Source organism: Mus caroli, chromosome 9 (genome assembly GCF_900094665.2).
Source record: "Mus caroli chromosome 9, CAROLI_EIJ_v1.1, whole genome shotgun sequence".
Taxonomy (NCBI): Eukaryota; Metazoa; Chordata; class Mammalia; order Rodentia; family Muridae; genus Mus; species Mus caroli.
The window spans coordinates 33,058,954-33,076,973 of NC_034578.1; the positions used below are offsets into that span (position 1 = coordinate 33,058,954).

Here is an 18,020-nt window from a genome sequence, read left to right on the forward strand (position 1 = left end):
AGCAAATCCCTCAAGAATAGGGACTGTGTGTGTTTGGCTGCCTGTCTCTCCCCTTGAATACTGGGATTAAAGGTGTGTACCACCACACCTTGCTTATAACCCCAACACTGTGGGGTTGGACATAGGGGGACCCTGGAGATTCCCTTGCAAACCAGCCTAGCTGCAACGGCAAGATGCAGGTGCTGTGAGGGACTGTGTCTCAAAAACTGAGAAGCATGATAGAAGGTGGCACTGGACATTGACCTCTGGTCTCTAAATGCAGGCAGTATGAACTGTACCCACCCCCTGTGCAATCAATTCTCTCTCTCTCTCTCTCTCTCTCTCTCTCTCTCTCTCTCTCTCNCNCACACACACACACACACACACACACACACACACTTTTTAAAAAGTAGACAAAATTTTGTAGAACCCAAATTTTCTTAAACAGTTTATCATGGGATGACTTTTTAGAACACCCAGTAAGTCCTGAGGTCATACACTGTGAATCAAGGCTTTAAGAATGACACACAGTCCCTATTCTTGAGAGATTTGCTGGAGAGACTATGTAGGTCCACCCACACTTACAGCAAGCACTATAGGAAGGTTATTCTCAGTGTCAGAAGACAGCAAAATCAGCATGTGCTTTAAAATAACACATCAGCCTCACACATCCTGCTCACCTCTGGATTTCACAAAGACTGGGATTTGGCCTTAAAAAAAAACTTGTTTCAAGATCAGTGTAGTGGCACACAGCTATAAATCTACCATTTTGGGAGACTATCAGGAAGATCATGAGTCTGAGGCTAGCCAGGCACCAAAGTAAGACGCTGTCTCAAAAGCAAAACCAACAAAATCAAGCTGTATACAACTTTGCTCTTCATTCATTGTAGTAGAAAGTTCAAAAGGGAAGAATTTCTTTTTGTTTTTCGGTAGGGTCTTGCTTTATAGCCCAGGCCAGCCTTGAACTCATGCTTTTTCTGCATCAGCCTACCATGTACTTGAACGTGTAGCCCCATCATGCCCAGTGAACAGCTCATTAAGCGATGATCTTATAGCTCTGTATATTTGTCCTCTCTTTGAACTTTCACTGCTCTGAGAAATAAATGCCACTGGAATTAGCACACTATAGAAGAAACAGTCCACGCCCGATGTACCTGTCTTTCCTCTATTGTATCTGGTCTCCAGGAACTTTACAATGTCTGTATTAGAGATGTGGGGTGAGAAGGTTGTCTATGCTGTTCTTGATGCTCAGCCATGGTCTGCAGAGGATGGCTACCAAGTGTACTCATTTGGATAGAGTTGTCTAGCCATATTCCATTTACCCCAGAAGCTCTGAATTCTGACTTTGGAAGCCCAGTGGCCACTCCCACCTCATCTTTCAAGGCTACCACATGAAGGCACTGGTTGCAGGAGGACCATGCCAACATATGTTGCTTCCAGGATAGAGAAAGTATTAAATATTTGCTCAGTGCTTAACTCTCTTCAGAATGTTGGTCTTTATCATCTCCCATGTTCACACTTCCCCCTAGCTTTTTGAGCTAATAGTAGCAGCAAATACTCAGAAGACATTGGGCTCTGGATCCCACTTAGGTCTCCTCTGATCTGCCCTGTAGCTGATGATCCAGCATAGCCTTTTTCTGAGGCCATAGTCTCTGCATGCAGAGTGTGATACCTGTGCAAAATGGGCTATTTATCACCCCTTGCTGTGATTCCACACCCCCAGAATTCACACACACAGATGCACACCTATGCACCACACACACACACACACACACACACACACACTCACCATGAGATGCTGGAAGAGCCAAGAACGCATTATATTGGTGGCATGCTTGGGCAAGACTCCTCGTTTGTTCTTGGACTTCTTATCCTCATTGTCCAGGAGGGAGGTGAGGTCAAGGTTAACCTTCAGGGCACGTGAAGAAAAAAATCAGCATCAGCAGCCTGTGAGGCCAGTGGCTTGGGACCTGTTGCCATAGTAATGGCACACTTTCACTGTCAACTCCCTTTTCCCAAGTTATTCTTGGGGCCCTGGGGAGGTCACCTTTTCCTCTCACCCCATACTACCCCCTCAGAGAATGGCGATGAGGCTTGGGGTGAGGGGATAAGGAGAAAGGAGATGATGAGAGAGGAAACAGCAGAAAAGGATCATGCAGAGAGTACTGAAGAGGAGAATTCACCATAAACCATCCAGTAGTTATTAGCATTTCTGTGATACTTTACAGTTTGCAAAGCACTTTCCTGTCCCTCACCATGGTTAATCCTCATCACAGCCCTGTAGGTTGGCTGTGATGGTATTAATCCTTATTTTTTGATAAGAGCTCAGGCTCAGAGAGGTAAGGAGACATATGCAAGATCACAGTTAATGCCAGATCTCAGGTGTCTGACTTCAGATCTTTCTAGAGATCTGACCTCTATATCACTGAAGTGCAGAGTAGTTGGAGCGGGCGACCCAGCACAGGAAATGCAGGGTCCTTTGATATAAACTCTGGAGGCAGCAAAATCCCCAGAGCTGATAAAGCCTTGCTTAGATCCAGCTTCCTGTCCAGAGAGCGGTGTCTTAGAGGTGAGGATTAAGTGAACCATTTGCTGCAGTGCCCAACAGAGAGTAAAGAATCACAGGCGCCCTCCATTGCTCATGCACAAATACACACACCTACACACACTCACCTGTGTATTCTGGATCTGGATGGCTCCCTGGGGGATTGCTTGGGTGACCACCTGACCTTGGGAGGTTACCATGGTAACCGGCTGATATAAGGCTCCACCTGAGGAGACAACCAGTTTTGGGATCCCCTGACATGGAGGTTAAAAAAAAAAGAAGAAGAAGGCAAGCAGGGTTCCCAGTTGCTTGGCACTCTCATGTGAAGACTCTTGGGGTAGTGGCAGAATGTATATTTGCTCCCCTTGTAGGAGAGGAGTGGGTGAGGTAAGAGATGATGTCCAGAAGGAAAAGCAGAGCTTTTGGTGGGAAGCAATTAGGAGGAGGGACAAGGCTTTACTCAGTCTTGAATGTGTGTGTTGAGGGGCTAGAGGGAATGTGTGTGGGAGGAGGGGGAGGGAAACCATGAGATTTTTGACTTAAATTTGTTCCAACCCATCATGATCAGGTCTTGGTGCTCACTATGTGCAGAACACTTCGGTCCAGAAACTACGCTGGAAGTCCCTCCCTTATCAGAGGACACTCACTCATCCCAGAATTTCCTAGGAGTATCCCTTCTTTCCCCAAAATGCTTCCCACAATCCCCAGAATCGTGCACCAACCTGACACGACTTGAGAGTTGACGGTTGTCATGGCGATGTTGCCCTGCTGGAGTGCTGAGGCTGGGACCACAATCCCCTGGGGGTTATTGGAGACTCCAGACATGGAATTGGGGGAATTCTGCAGGAGGTCCTGGTGGTAAGGGAGGGGTAGTTTGTGACAATCTCCCCAAGAGCCTAGATGCTTTTGTTCCAAAGTCTTCCCTTCCTTTCCCTTCCCTTCCTGGTACCCACCCCCCAACTTCTGTCCTCCCAGACACAAACCAGAAGGCAGTTCTCAGGACTTCTAAAAGGAGTGAATAAGAAGTCTCTACCTTAAAATAAACCAAAGGCCCCGTAATAGTCCTCCACTTACATTTCATTCCATTGGCAAGTAGAGGCACAAATGAATCCCTAAACCTGTGGGTCTCACTTCAGCTACATTTCAGAATCTGCAAGGACAGAGCTCTGGGTTCCAAACCCAGAGACTCTTCTTTAATGAGAGTGTATTCCAGGCTTTGGAGTTTTAAAACTCCCCAGGTGATTCTGACTTGCAGAGAGCCTCCATTCACCTGCTCAACACTCAGATGCTCAACTGCCCAGATGTTTCTCCTGGCCCTCCCCTCCTCCAGCACCTCTGTTCTTCACGTATCTTCAACACAAACAGCTTTCAACGTTCTGTTTGTTTACTCGCTTTCTTTGCAGTACTGGGCTTTGTGCACATTCTGGGCAAGTGCTCTATCACCTAAGCTACACCCTCATCTCCCCAATGATATGCCTTTGTACATCCTTAGCACCTATATATGATACTAAAATATTTATTTAAAACTAATAAAGCCACTTTGTATCACTACATAACCTGTCTTCTAATGACATCGCATAAAAACCTTGAGTTCAGCACATGTTATAGGCTCTTCTGTCTTCCCTGAATTCTCAACACAGAATTATACTGGGAACTGAATCCCCTTTGGCCAGATTGTTAGCCAGTTTGTTTTTGCAGTAGCCAAGGCAGCCAAGAAAATGAGGGTTTTTTTCTTGATGTCTTGTTCCCCTCATCATTGCCTTCTAGCAGTCCATGAAAAAGTCCTTAGACAAATCTAAGGGTAAATCAGATATTGAGGGTCCTTTGACACCAGAGGAAGAAGGCTTAGCTTCAGGCCTCCAGGATGGAACAATGGGTCCTCCCTGCTTTCTGGGCACCTGTGAATGGTGTCTGGGTGCTTATAAGATTTATGAAGTAGGAACTGAATGTGTCAGAGATGGGTGTGTTTAGGAAAGAGGGCAATAAGGTACCTACACAGGAGGAACACTTGGCAAGCCCAGCCTGGCACTCTGATCTCTTCCCAGCCTCAGATCCCCATCAGAATACCCTCCTTGAGTTAGTTAATGAACCAAATGAATCCAGTGGTCATTAAGGCTCATGTTTCAAAGCTTAATCTGGGACAATAAGACAGGATTGGTAAAGAACTGGAGACAGGTACGTGGCCATGAGAGTGAAGTAGATATGGAGTAGGGATGGCTCCACTTCCTAGCTTTTATTTCAGGACTTGAAGAAGCTTGAACCCTTGGCCTTCAGGGGAAGCTTAGAATCTGGACTGAGTAGGTATCCATGATTAGAAATCAGCTTTAGCCAACAACTGCCTATTGGTAGTTACAAATAAAAGGAAAATGTCACAGAAGACAGTCACAACACTGTTCCTTCCACTGTGGCATCACACAAGTCAAGCAGCGCCTTGAGGGAAGCCAGAGGCAGCAACAATTTCTGAGTCTGCCTTGACTCTCTGCCTGTTGAATCCCCTCTGCGCCTCCTCCCCAGTTACCACTGTTACATCCCTGGTCCAGAGCTGGAGGAGAAAAACCTATAGAAGCAGGACTGGGCCTGGGGCCCAGATTCCATCCCACCCATGGCCACAGGGGGCCTCTGTATCCTCCAGGAGGATGAAGCAAGAAGATTCACTTCTATGCTATGTTCTTCTTGGCATGGGTGACCTTGGAGAAGAGAGAGGGCAGTTTCTGCCTTGGCTTCCCCTCTGGGGTGCTCTGTGAGAGCTTCCCACCAGAGAGATTCCTCTCTTAATCTGTCCAGCCACACAGTTGGAGTTTAAGACTGAGCTTGGCATGCAGAAACTTAGAAGCTGCAAAAACTCATTGCATATACCAACATCCTGAGGGATAAAAGAAAGAAAATAAGGTCCAGAGGCCCCGGTGGCTTACCCAAGGTCACACAACTGATTAGCAGCCATAGGACTTGAAGTCAGCTCTCCCTCTCCATTAGCCACAAATACTGAATACCTAGTTTGGGCTTCAACAGGCTCCTTGAATCCTACCTATGAAAGATGATAACAACCCCATGTCCAGGAACAGCATAAAGAAGCTCATGATCTTGGGAATCAAACTGAACTCCTTCTGGTGGCCTGCCTTCCCTTCCCTTCCTTCCTTCCTTCCTTCCTTCCTTCCTTCCTTCCTTCCTTCCTTCCTTCCTTCCTTCCTTCCTTCCCTTGTTGGTTCAAAGGAGTTCTCATCAAGGAGTTCTCAAAGCCCAAGTTTTCAAACTTGAAGGTTGAGATCTGGTGCCAGCATCCCAGCCAACTATTCCCATGGGACAGAACTAGTACTAATGATGGTTGAAGCAGAAGGGGACTTATAAGGCATATTTAACAGAAGAAGACCCAAATGCCATTATGTCTAAAGCCAATGGAAGTAGCTACTCAATAATCTCTCATTTGGAGCCAACCATGCTGGGACACGCCTCTTCAGGTGGAGATAAATGAGACTCTTAAATATAAAGACTTCTAAACACTCTTCACTACCCCTGAAGTGTCCAGCATGGTTAGGACAATACAAAGAAAAGTAGCATAAATATAAAATATGCCTTCTGTGATTCAACTTAACACACACACTGTTATGTAGCCAAAGACAGAAGGGTGAGCACCTGAACGCCTCAGCTGCTTACTCAAGCCCTGTGGCTTGGAGAGCCTCCACCCCCATTCACTTGGTCTGGGGAACTAAAGGGAATTTTTGTTCTGGCTTGGATCATTTTCTCCCCTACTCTTCTCCACCCTTCTCTTGTTGTTTGGCTGTGAGGCACTGAGAGGAAGCCAAAATACACCAGCAAAGGGGTAGAATGGAAAAGTTCAGGAGTAGAGACCGCAGGCAGGGCCAGGGCTGGCAACAGCTTAGCAGGGACAAGGATGAGAAAGCAGAGGCCTGGCCTTTCTGCATTTGGTGTCTCTCCCTGACATCTGAAAACAGGGCTGCTACTTCACACACCTCCTGAGGCCTCAGATATTTTTATAAAGATTTATTTTATTTTGAATTATGTGTGGATGTGCTTGTCTATGTGCAGTTACATGCACGTGGCAATGCAGGTGCTCTCGGAATCCAGAAGAGGCCATGAACTCCCCTGGAGCTGGAGTCACAGGCAGTTGTGAGCCACTGCATGTGGGTGCTGGGGACGGAACTCAGGTTCTCTGCAAGAGCAGCACATGCTCCTAACCACTGGGCCACCTCTACAACCCACACAGGGCCACTGAATCAGACCCTCAGCAATTTGTAAGTTTCAAAGCTTTCTCTAGCTTGCCTCCAGCATCAGACAGATCTGAAGATTACCAATTTACCATATACATGAATATCCGAGGGTGCTAATTGGCCACTTGATTTCATGTTAATTTCACCATCACCTTCCAGGGTCAACAAGAGAGAAATTGTCACATTTTTCTCGGAAAGGATTGAAGTCCAAAGGATGGAAGGAACTTCCCTGACTTAAATAGCTGTAGTCTCCTGGTCTTGTATGTATGATAGAGGCTAACAGAGAGAGGAAATTAACTTTGGAGTTAGATCCACTGGCCCTGCTACAAACACACCGCCTGGCACTGTTTGATGTCTAATGATTTATTTCCTACTTCATATGGCTGTAGTCACTTGAGTGGCAGAGCAAGGGTTAAATCTGTCTTCAAAGCCCTAGAGTCCTAGTGTTTTTTATTTAGCAGTAGTAGAAGTTGAGCCAAGGCTACACAGGACAGCACAGACCTTGTCATATGCTTCCTTTGGTCTTCTCTGATGCACCCCTGGAACTTGGTACCAAGCCTCAGAAATCTAAGTATAGCCCCCATCTCAGAAGAGGGCAAAGACCCCACCTTGCTGTGATGTCAGGTTGCATATTAGTCTGTAGCTCTTTGGAATGGCAACAGGGCAGCTTTGACTCTCTAGGGACAGTCTCCGTCATTTTTTGAAGAAGCCACTGTGGCAGCAGTGAAAGCCCTGGGGAAGAATCTATTGGCTAAATACACGGTATTGTTGTCTTCTCAACAGCTTCCTGGAGGCTTATCTGACTCCAGACCCAGGCGGCTGCTGTGTACACTCACAAAGGGACGCCCACAGGGAGATTGGAGAAGCACAGTGGTTGCAGTGTGACACTTCCAGCATCCAGTCTCACATCCCTCTTGAGTTGTCTAGGCACCAGGCACCAAAAGCAGCTGGAGCTCTGAGCTCAGTCTAGCCCAAGAACTCTGCTGTCTCTCTGGAGAGCCACGGGAAGCCTGGGCTCCACAGGTGGTATGAACACCCCCCCCCACACACACACACCAGTTTATTTGAGGTGGACAGGCAATGAGTCCCTCTGAAGGGGCTGAGCAAGGGGAAGAAGCAACTTTACAAAAGCAGGGAACATATGCCCCCAGAGTGCCACCTGCAACACCCTCACCCCTGCCCTCATCTTATTCACATCAACCAGTGGTCATCAGTTTTACTTCAACTCTCATTTCTGGAACAAAAAGGAAGACTTCTTCAGAGGAAGGGATTTACTAAGAAACAAGAGGGGCTCTGGGATGGATCTCGGGAGTGTGTTTGTGGGATAATGGGGCACACAAAAACTGGCTGTGACCACAAGATTAGATCTGTGCTCTGACATCAGCTGGAGGAGTTGTCCCTCTCCTGAGACTTATGTCTTTACTCTTAATAGGGAAAGGGCCTGAGATGCTCACGAAGTTATTTTTCAGCTAAAGAAGAAATTTCTGGGAAACACACACACACGCTCTCACATACAAATACTCACACTCACACACATTCACACACATGCACATATGCACACATACATCCATGCTCACACCCACATACATTTATGCACATATGCATGCATGCACACACACACACAAACACACACATACACACACACAATGGGGTAAAAAACCTAAAGCATGACAAAAAGAAATGATGGAAACATTCCTCTTGAATGTATTTTGAGATGTTTGGAATTTTTATCTTACTAGGTTGTCCCTGAAACAGGGAGATAAACTGGATGACCTTGCAAAATCCCTTGCATTTTAGGATTAAGAAAAAAAACGATGGTCTCTAGGATTCCAGTGAAAGGATTAAGGAACAGGATCCAGATACAGGGCTCAGCCATCTGCCATCCTTGCCCTGGCCACTAGGGGTCTCTGCGGATCCATAGCCTCAGACCAGCTCACCAACCCCTCCCAGATGGCTACCACCAAGACTAACTTGCCTGGTCTGAGGGGAGGGTGGGACGAATTTCAGTGTCCCACTTCCACTGGAAGCTTGTCCCATCTTTCTAGGCATGGACGTGAACAGTCCTCTTGACTCTTCCTTACTTCCTATCACCTTTCACAGGGCACACAGAAAGGTTCTCTCTTGTGCAGATGTCTGTGGCCTTAGCTTGGGAACAGGTTTGTGAGGGAAAGAAGGCTAACTCTTCCTTTGACACTGTGCCTAGCACATTTTGGAGTGTGTGCTAGATGCTTCATACATCTGTGGTCTAACTGGGCTGTACGCGTGTCTAGGTGGTTGAGGAGGTTGCCTCTGTCCCCAGACAGCCTTTCTGGCAGAGTCCCTCTGTTCTATCACAGCCAGAGTCCTGCCTTAGACCAAGAAGAGCTAGGCTTGCAAAAGCAAGGAAGCCAAGCACATATAAACAAACCATCTAATCCTGTCCTGTTCCACCCCAGCTGGGGGCTTTGGCCTCAAGGGAAAGGCAGTCCAGGCCTGTGGAGACAAGCAGCAGCTGCTGCTCTTAAGGAACACTCCTTCCCGGAAGGAGCGGAGCTCTCAGGTTTCACCCACCCGGCAGGAACTACACACTATGAAGCCCAACAGAAGTCACAGCTCTACTGCTATGTTGCAATGGGGTAGCACAAATCCACTTCTTGCCTCCTTGGACTGGGGTGTTGCTTTCCCATCTAAGTGGTAATACTCCTGAGGCGGACCACCTTCCTTTGTCCTCACCCGATCTGAAAAGTCACAGGTCACGTCCTCAAGATGATCAAGCATGGGACAGAAGTCCTAAGGCCTTGGCAAGAGTGCCTGCAGTATACTGCCTTCCACCTCCCTGATAACTTTGGAAAAACAAAGCTTGCTGCATGTCAGGGAGAAGTCTACCCCTCTGAGGGAGAGATGGGCCATCAGTGACTTCCATAGGCTGCTGGGGAGTCCCAGAGCTAAAAGCTGGTTCCTTCACAGGCTGCTAAGCCCAGTACATTAGGATTTCCTACTTACTTCCCCCTCTTCCAGTCAGTTACCAAATCCAAACTCATGCTCCACAGTAACCTGCTATGTCCCCTCTAGTCTCTGCATCCCTGGATTGCAGTCATCCCATGCCTAACCTGGGACCAGGAACCTTGCTCTCCTTTCTATGTGTAACAGGATGCCACTATGTTAGAAGAACACGGGCTTTATAATAACCATATACACATTCACTACTTAGTGTATGGTGTCGGGCCTGTCTCTTTTCTTATATCTTTTTCTCTTTCCTTGGGTGTCATAAGGAAATATAATGTCCACCTGAAGTCTTGTGAGGGATAAATTAAAATATTACACATAGATACTTAGTGCATGCTATTTTTGTGATACGGGGAGCTCAGTCAATGCTGCGGGTGCTCCTTTCTCACCAGTTCATGTTGTAGCCATAAAAGCTCAATTAATTTGCCCTGCAATGTGTCTCCAGCACTGACCCTATTGTATATATCCCTATTACTCTTTAAAATATTCAGCAGTTGGCTATAATAGTCAACATCGAAATATATCTCCTAAGGACTGGGGGAAAAGGGGGCTTAGTAGTTCCGAGTACAATTCCAGAAGACCTAGGCTCAATTCCCAGCAACCACAGGCAACCCTCGGCTACTCCAGGTCCAGGGGATCTAACAACGTCTTCTGGCCTCTGAGTACTGTGAGCACATGATGCACAGGCATACATGCAGGCAAAACTCCCTATCACGTAAAATCATTTTTTGAAAGAATACACATTTTAACTCTCCCTCCCATAAATTTAGTTTCAAGATGTACGGTCATTTCCATTTCAAGGTCAGAGACTGTGTCATATCCATCTGTATGCCCTCAGAGTGCAGCAGGTTCCATGAATGTTTGAATGAATATATGGTGCATGTGTGGATGACTCTCTATCCCCTCCTTTCCAGGAATTCTAAAAAGCTATTCCTAGCCTCCTCTCAGACTTCTTTCTGTCCTGGGAACACTTACCTTTAGAGATGCCAATAGACCACTAACTCTCCCAAGCCTGCCTGAAAGGCTACCTCCCCCAGGAAGCCTGGCCGATGAAGCTTCAGCTTCTTCTACCACAACGGGCAAAATCTTCCATCCTGAGATTTGTTCAACCTGTTTCGGGGCAGAAATGGACCTGGCCATGAGCCCTGTGCTAGCTGGGCTTCAGGCCTGGCTTTCTGTTGGGAAAGAAGGATCTCAGGCCACACGTGGTGTGCTCAGCCCCCTCCCCTCTCCTCTCCTGTCTTTCTCAGCACTCCAAGCCCTGAGCATTCTATGTCTGTCAGAATTCATCCCAGACTCATAGCTCACACCCCCCCCCCAAATTACAAGCTCCCAGTGAAATATTTACCTGGCTTCTCCCAGGACCCAAAACAGTAAACAGCCCCAAATGACTGCCAACACACTGGGAACCATGTTGTGGTCCCTGTTCTAGAGCTGAATCTAAATCTCCATAGAGACAGAGGGATGATTGTCAGATCAAATTAGCCCTGAGTGAGGAAAGAGTCGGGTTCTCTCTAGAGGGATGGTTCAGTTAGCACTCTGGAAGGATGGGAGAACCCAGAACTGAGTCTAGAGTGTAGCGGAGGGAAAGCTACCCCTGCAGCATGCCTGGGTGAAACATGTTCTTTTGGAACAAGACAGGATAGATTCCTGGGGAGATGGAAACATCTAGGTGTGCTGTGCTAGTTGAAGTCCTTGACACTGCCCACCCCAGCCCTCCACCCTCTGTGTGGTAAAAACACACTCCCATATCCCCAACCTTGGTTGTACCCGCTCAGAGGAAACTAACAAATAGAAACGGAAGACCAAGCTGGGAATAGGCCAAATCCTGCAGAGCGAGTGGAAGGCACAACATAGTGTCTGGGAATAGGGCTGTCAATTGGAAAACAAAAATGTCTCCTCCTTTGCCACACCAGGCATTGTGAACAGCACTCAGGGAAAGCCATGAGCCAGCAGTTTACAACAAAGCTGGCAGGCAGCTGGGATGTTAAGCTAGAGGATCGTGTTCCGGGGGGCAACACCCCTCCTTAGGTCAGACTAGTGCTTGGGGTAGCTATTTCAGGCTGGAGGGGATTAAGGCTGGAGCATGACGAATGAGCAAGCACGCACACACACACACACACACACACACATACACACACACTCCCCCATTACTCAGTTTCCTCTCCCAATGGTGGATCTTAAGATCTGCCACTTTTATCAACTAAGCCCCTGGTCCTAGTCCTAAGGATGGTGAGGCACTCTTTCTTAAATGATCACAGACAAGACCCCACCCATACTGCTTCAGAGAGACAGTGACGGGAACTTAATTGTAGGGCAATACATAGCAAGCCCTAGTCACCTTCATTGCCTTTGTCCCCAGACAAAGTTCTGCAATCCAGAGCACCTCCCCTTACCCCAACCTGGTCTTAAAGGTCACAGATCACATCCTCAGGATGCTCAGCCCAAGGCAGAAGTACGAGGGCCTTGGCAGGGGTGATGAACACACTTCCTTCAGCCCACTGACAACTATGGAAAAGCAGAGTTTGCTGCACATCAGAGAGAAGCCCTGCTGGCCCTGATGAGGGAGAAGTGGACCACCAGCATCCTCCATAGGCTGCAGGGACGTCCTAGAGCTAAGAGTCTGTTCCTTTGGAGGCCGCTAAGCCCCCCATGGCAGGACTGTGCTTACTCTCTACCTCATTTCCCCTCTTCCAAATTCTTGCTTCCCAGCCATTCATTCCTTTACTCCATTCATGATCTTGGTTTCACCATGACCACGCTTCCTCCTCCTCCTTTCCACCCCTGCCTCACATTTCCTGCTTTTGCCTGTCAGATTTTCTCTGTGTCTTTCTCTTCACTGATTCTTTCTGACAATACTTCAGCCTCTCCCTGCCTCCCCCCCTACCCCCGAATGATGCTACCCTTTCTTTTACTTCCCCCTCTTCCTCCTTCTCCCTTCCTGCATGCTGCCCCTTGCCTAGCCTACCATTACATCTTTCAACCGATGCCTACTGGCCCCGGGTCTTTCAGAAGACATCATGGTCACAGCTGGCACCATAAAGCAACACTATTGAAGGGATGAGTCTATTTCAAGAGAATATTAGCAAGTAGAAGCATGGGTAGCTGTTTTTAGATATGTAATAGAGTGACTTGGTGGTTTCAAATATATAAAATGCTGTGTCAATGCAAACAACATGTGTTTCCTAGGAGCGGAAAGTAAGATCCACAATTTTTCATCCAACATCCTATGCAATGTTTGCTGCCTTAATGATTGGTCATCAGCTAAGAGAAGGAAAGGACTTTTATAGAAGGGGGTCAGAGAGACCTCTTTAGGAGAGCAGCTTTGGCATTGACCATGGGAAAAGGCTGGCTTGGCCTTGTAGAGAAAAGGGGTTCCATATGGAGAGATGCCCCCTTAACATACAGGCATGGAAAAATGGTTGTACTCCCTGGAGCAGTGGAGCTCAGGAATGGAAGCTGAGGCTAGACCTATGTCTTGAATGTCAGGCAGGCAGGCAGACATGAAAGCCCTGCTGGCAATAGGGTCTACAGACCACACAGGCTTCAGGAGGACAAATCTAGCAGCAACAATGTAAGGAAGCACAGGTGTGGAGCGGGACTGAGAGATGCCCAGAGAAGACAGGTAGGAAGGAGGTGGCAGCAACCAGATGAAATGATGAGAACAAACTTGAGTTACACAAAATAGGAATATCTCACTATGCATCCCTCACCCCCACAATCCCCTGCACCACTAACCTACCCTCTCCCCATCTCATGTCTTTGTTTCTCTTTCTCTGAGATCAGAGCCATTCTGCAAGGGCTACCCTAGCACCAGCCTCCCTCTCAGGCCAGGATCTGACATTGCCTCCTTCCTTAAAGCTGAGAGGCACAGGGTGGGTATTCCCCCAGAGGTCTGGCTTTTGCAGTTCTAACACCTGGATCACACAGAGCCTATCTTCTTTACACACACACACACACACACACACACACACACACCCCCCAAACTCCACTTCACTGCAAACCCCTGCTTGCTTCAGCATCGCTTGTCAACCTCAGACAGACCTCCAACCCTGAGGGGCCACTATAGTTGCTGAGCCTCCGGCCCCTCCTTCCTTGCCTTTCCACCCAGCTACCTTGGTACACACCCCCTAACTCCAGAGCTCAAGGTAGAGTCGGGAGGGCCCAGGAGGGGAAATCCAGGGCCTCTCCAAGGACCTGATTATTTCCAAAGACTTGTGCTAATTTTCTGATATGATCCTCACATCTCTGTGAGGCACTAAATCCTCATTACTTTTCCTGACCGATGCATTCTAATTAGATCAACACTTAAAAAAAATTCACAATAGCCACAGGATGGCTTTCCATCTCATTAACTCCTCACTTATTATTTTCATGAAAATTACTGATAAAAATGTGCATCTCCATTTGGTGAGGCCTCGCAGCCTCCTCAGCTCCTATCTTACATCTCTCCCGTCACCGGGGCTGCGCAGCGTCACCATGGTAACCCACAATAATAGAAACTAATAAATTACAAACGAGATGCTCGTTGAGCAATTATTGTCCTCTTTTATGCAAGTTTCTTGCTAATTTCGATCATAAGGGAAAGTACAATAAGACTCTGAAGGAATGAGTCTATTTCCAGAGAATATTAGCAAGCAGAAGCCAAGGCTGCTGTTTTTAGATCTATAATAAAGTGATTTGGTGATTTTAAGCAATACAAGGAGGAAATAAACTTCGTGCCCCGTGTCTTATGTCGTTCTTAGCATCAGGTCCCACAGAGATTCCAGTGAGTTGGACACGGTGCAATACTGAGTGTACCTGTGCAGATATGTGTGTGGGTCTACAATGTACAAAGTGTGTCCCTCCCCTCACCTCTGCCAACCTGAGTCCTTACATTCCTAAGATGAAAATGGCCCAGCCTTTCTTTCAGGTAGGCTTCACAGTAGCTCCCATCGCTCATCCTTGCAAAGTTAACCTGGATCCCTGTCCTTGTCTATTTAAGGAAAAAAGCTACTGTGAGCCTCCCAGGAGCATCTGTGCATGTCTTTTGGACTTCAGGAACCATGTGACAGGGAAACAAAGTTGTGAGCTTATAGTCTATGTAGATGTCAGCAAGTGCAATGTACAGGAATAGTCAGGTAGCTTTCCGAGTTTGTGGATTTGGAGAACACATTCTGTCCTGGAGAGACATAGTGTAGAATAGGCAGCACTTCTTAGGATGACAGTGGCAGGGGAATCTTGGTGGGGCAGAGGTACCAAGTACAGTACATAGGCGAGGAGAAGCAGTCCTGTGGAATTTGTCTTTATCTACTAGGTGTGCAGAATTTGGGGGAAGGGCTAGTTTCCCTGGAGCCACTTTAATGTCCTTCAGAGGAGACTGTCAGGAGGTCTATCTACCATCTGAAACTGTCTGCTAGGCAAGTCTCTTTTCTCCTTTATAGACCAGGGCTCACCTACTTACCATGTCTTGGTAAATCCTGGATAGGAAGCCAGGAATGTTTTTGGACACTGTCTATCTTAGATACAGTCATTTAAGGGATGCTCATGTTCTAGCAGGTAGATGTCAATGTAAAAAGGGGGACTGTGCTGGCTAGGTATTGTGGCTAAGGCAGCAGAATCAAGAGTTTGAGGCCAGCCTAGGCTACATGTTAAGATCTGGTCATAAACAAACAAGCAAATAAAAAATAAGGGCCTGTGCTGCCTAATGGGGAGATGAGGGCTACATTATAAAAAGATCTGATGGTTAAAATTGCTTGGCCCAAGTCACTGAGGTCCTTTAGACCTTTGTACATGCCTGGCCCATCCCTGTGTGTTACCTGTGAGTGAAGGTTTATGGAGGGCTGGTTGGGGGAGTAGGGCCCCCCGAGGTCATTCCTGAGCAGGTTATCACTGTGCATCTTGGTTTTGAGGCAGGTGATGTAACGGTTGCAAAAGTCCTTGCAGAGCTCATTGACTTTCTCCAACTCTAGCAGGTGGATCCTCAGGACCTGGATTGCCTTCACCATCTGGGGGAGAGGAAGAACTGTAAGCCCAGGTGTCTCTATCACATGCCCCTCCCTGTCAAGCCCCCAGCCTCAGCAGAGAAGGAAAGCCCTTCCTTGATGTAGCTCGGACTTCCCATCCTCATGGTTTAAACTCTCCATATGCCTCCGTTGATTATCCACCTGCTTTAAGCCCTCTGTTAGCACAGCTGTTCTGGAGACAGCTGTGGTTCTGAGGACAGCAGACTTCAGCTTTACAAATCCAGATTCAAGCTCCAGGTTTGCCATGGATTGTCTGTGTGGCCTTGGGCAACTAACTTACCTAAGCTTTCTATGCCCCCCTAGTGTCCAATAAGTGGGAACATTATACCCTCCCCAACCACTTTACAGGTTTGCTGAGGGATCATGGGAAAGGACCATGGCACACTATAAAGCATGAAGTACTAAACAAACACAAGGAAGACAGAGGTCAGAGTTTCTTGGAAATGTCCCAGAGGTCAGACATGATCTATTCTTAAATTTATATTCTGTGTGCTTCATGTGATATGGGCTGCCTTACTCTGATGATACCTGCTGATGGACTGGATAATCCAGTATGACTTAGCTGGGCACTGGGTACCAACTGTCTGCTTTCCATGCCCTTTGGGTTACTGCACAAGGACCTCTTCAAATGAACATCCCTGATCCTAACACAGTTTGAAGCTGCTTTGCATTTGGAGCATTCTCCTTAGCTGTCATTATTGATTTTATTGGGGTTGTTTCATTTATATTTCATCAAATTTTAAGATAGGGTTTTATGTAGCCTAGGCTAGTCTCCAACTCAATATGTAGCTGAGGATAACCTTGAACCCATAACCCTTTAGCATCTACCTCTCAAGCACAAGGATTGCAGGCATGTACCATCAAACTCAGCTTGCTGCTCCATCATCATAAGAAGAAAACATGGAAATATGGAAAACACAGGATGCAAAAACAAACAAAACAAAACAAAACAAAACAAAACAAAAAAACAAAGAAACAAGTGCCTTTATCCAGTTGCCCTAAAAGAAAAGCTTCAGTTTTCCCCCTCATGTATTTTTAAACTTTTATTTAGTTCTCTTTGTGTACATGTGCCATGGTGCTCACATGGTGTGGAGGTCAGAGGACAACTTGTGGGAGTCAGGTCTCTCCTTCCACTATGTGGGTCCACGGGATCAAACTCAAGGTTGTCAGGCTTGGCAGCAAGTACTTTGACCTGTGGAGCCATCTTGCTGACTTACATGAATGTATTTTAACTAGTCTCCAAGAAATTTACACATACAATTTTGCTTTCTCGTTTTCCCTTAGCTCATCAAATATGCTTCTCTAAGTGCAAGAAGTGTGTTTTCTATCTCTCTTCTGGACTGAGAGCTGTGAGAAGACAGGGGTGACATCTAATTGGCTCACAGCATTACCTTATTTACATAGAATAAATATTGAATGGATGAGAATTATTTTCAATTGTCACATATGAGTCCATATGCATGCTTTATTTAACTAGTTTCCTGTCGCTGGCCACTTATAGTACATTCAAATGTTCAGTTTTATTTAGAAAAAAGTTACTCAAGGAAGCTAGAGGACAAAATGGATCTAACTCAAGGGCAGAACATTCACCTAAGCATTCATTAGGCCTGTGGTTTGATCTACACACAGACAGACAGACAGACAGACAGACAGACAGACAGAAGACAGACAGACAGACAGACACATACACACACAGAGAAAGAGACAGAGACAGAGTCAGAGAGACAGAGAGACAGAGACAGAGTCAGAGAGACAGAGAGAGAGAGAATTGTCTTTGTAGCTCCTTTATTAGGTCCTTTAGTATGAATTCACAAGATTGATGGGGGAAGTCTACATACATTGTTATGGATCGTGACAAATAAACCCAAATTGCTTTATAACAGGTGCTTGTTCAAATGGTACAGAAATAATCAGACATTCACAAACAAGCAAACACAAACCCCTAAACCTTAATTTAAACTCCCCACCTAATACAAAGATTAATTCAAATGGAGTAGAGACCTAAATATAAGACAAAGAACTATAGCACTTTTAGAAAAAAAGAAAATGGAGCCAGGCATGACAGCACATGTCTTTAATCCCACCACTCAGAGACAGAGGCAGGAGAGTTTCTGAGTTCAAGACCAGTCTGGTCTACAGAACAACTTTCAAGATAGCCGGGACTACACAGAGCAACCCTGTCTTGAAAAACAAAACAAAAGAGAGAGAGGAAGACACACAGAGAGAGACAAAGAAGAAGGAGAAGAAGAAGGAGGGAGGAGGAGGGAGAGGGAGGAGGAG

The 18,020-nt window shown here is 46.6% G+C and overlaps 1 protein-coding gene across 6 annotated transcripts in view; it reads right to left on the bottom strand.

Annotated features, from left to right (window-relative positions):
• Positions 1 to 18,020, bottom strand: part of Pknox2 (PBX/knotted 1 homeobox 2) — a 259,037-nt gene that overhangs the window by 16,731 nt on the left and 224,286 nt on the right. For all 6 annotated transcript variants that reach the window (XM_021173027.2, XM_029481800.1, XM_029481797.1 and 3 more), the window contains 4 exons: positions 15,534 to 15,722; positions 3,247 to 3,376; positions 2,653 to 2,750; positions 1,769 to 1,888 (listed from right to left, as the gene is read on the bottom strand). In XM_021173027.2, the coding sequence (XP_021028686.1) occupies positions 1,769 to 1,888; positions 2,653 to 2,750; positions 3,247 to 3,376; positions 15,534 to 15,722 (537 nt within the window). The remainder of the gene's footprint in view (positions 1 to 1,768; positions 1,889 to 2,652; positions 2,751 to 3,246; positions 3,377 to 15,533; positions 15,723 to 18,020) is intronic.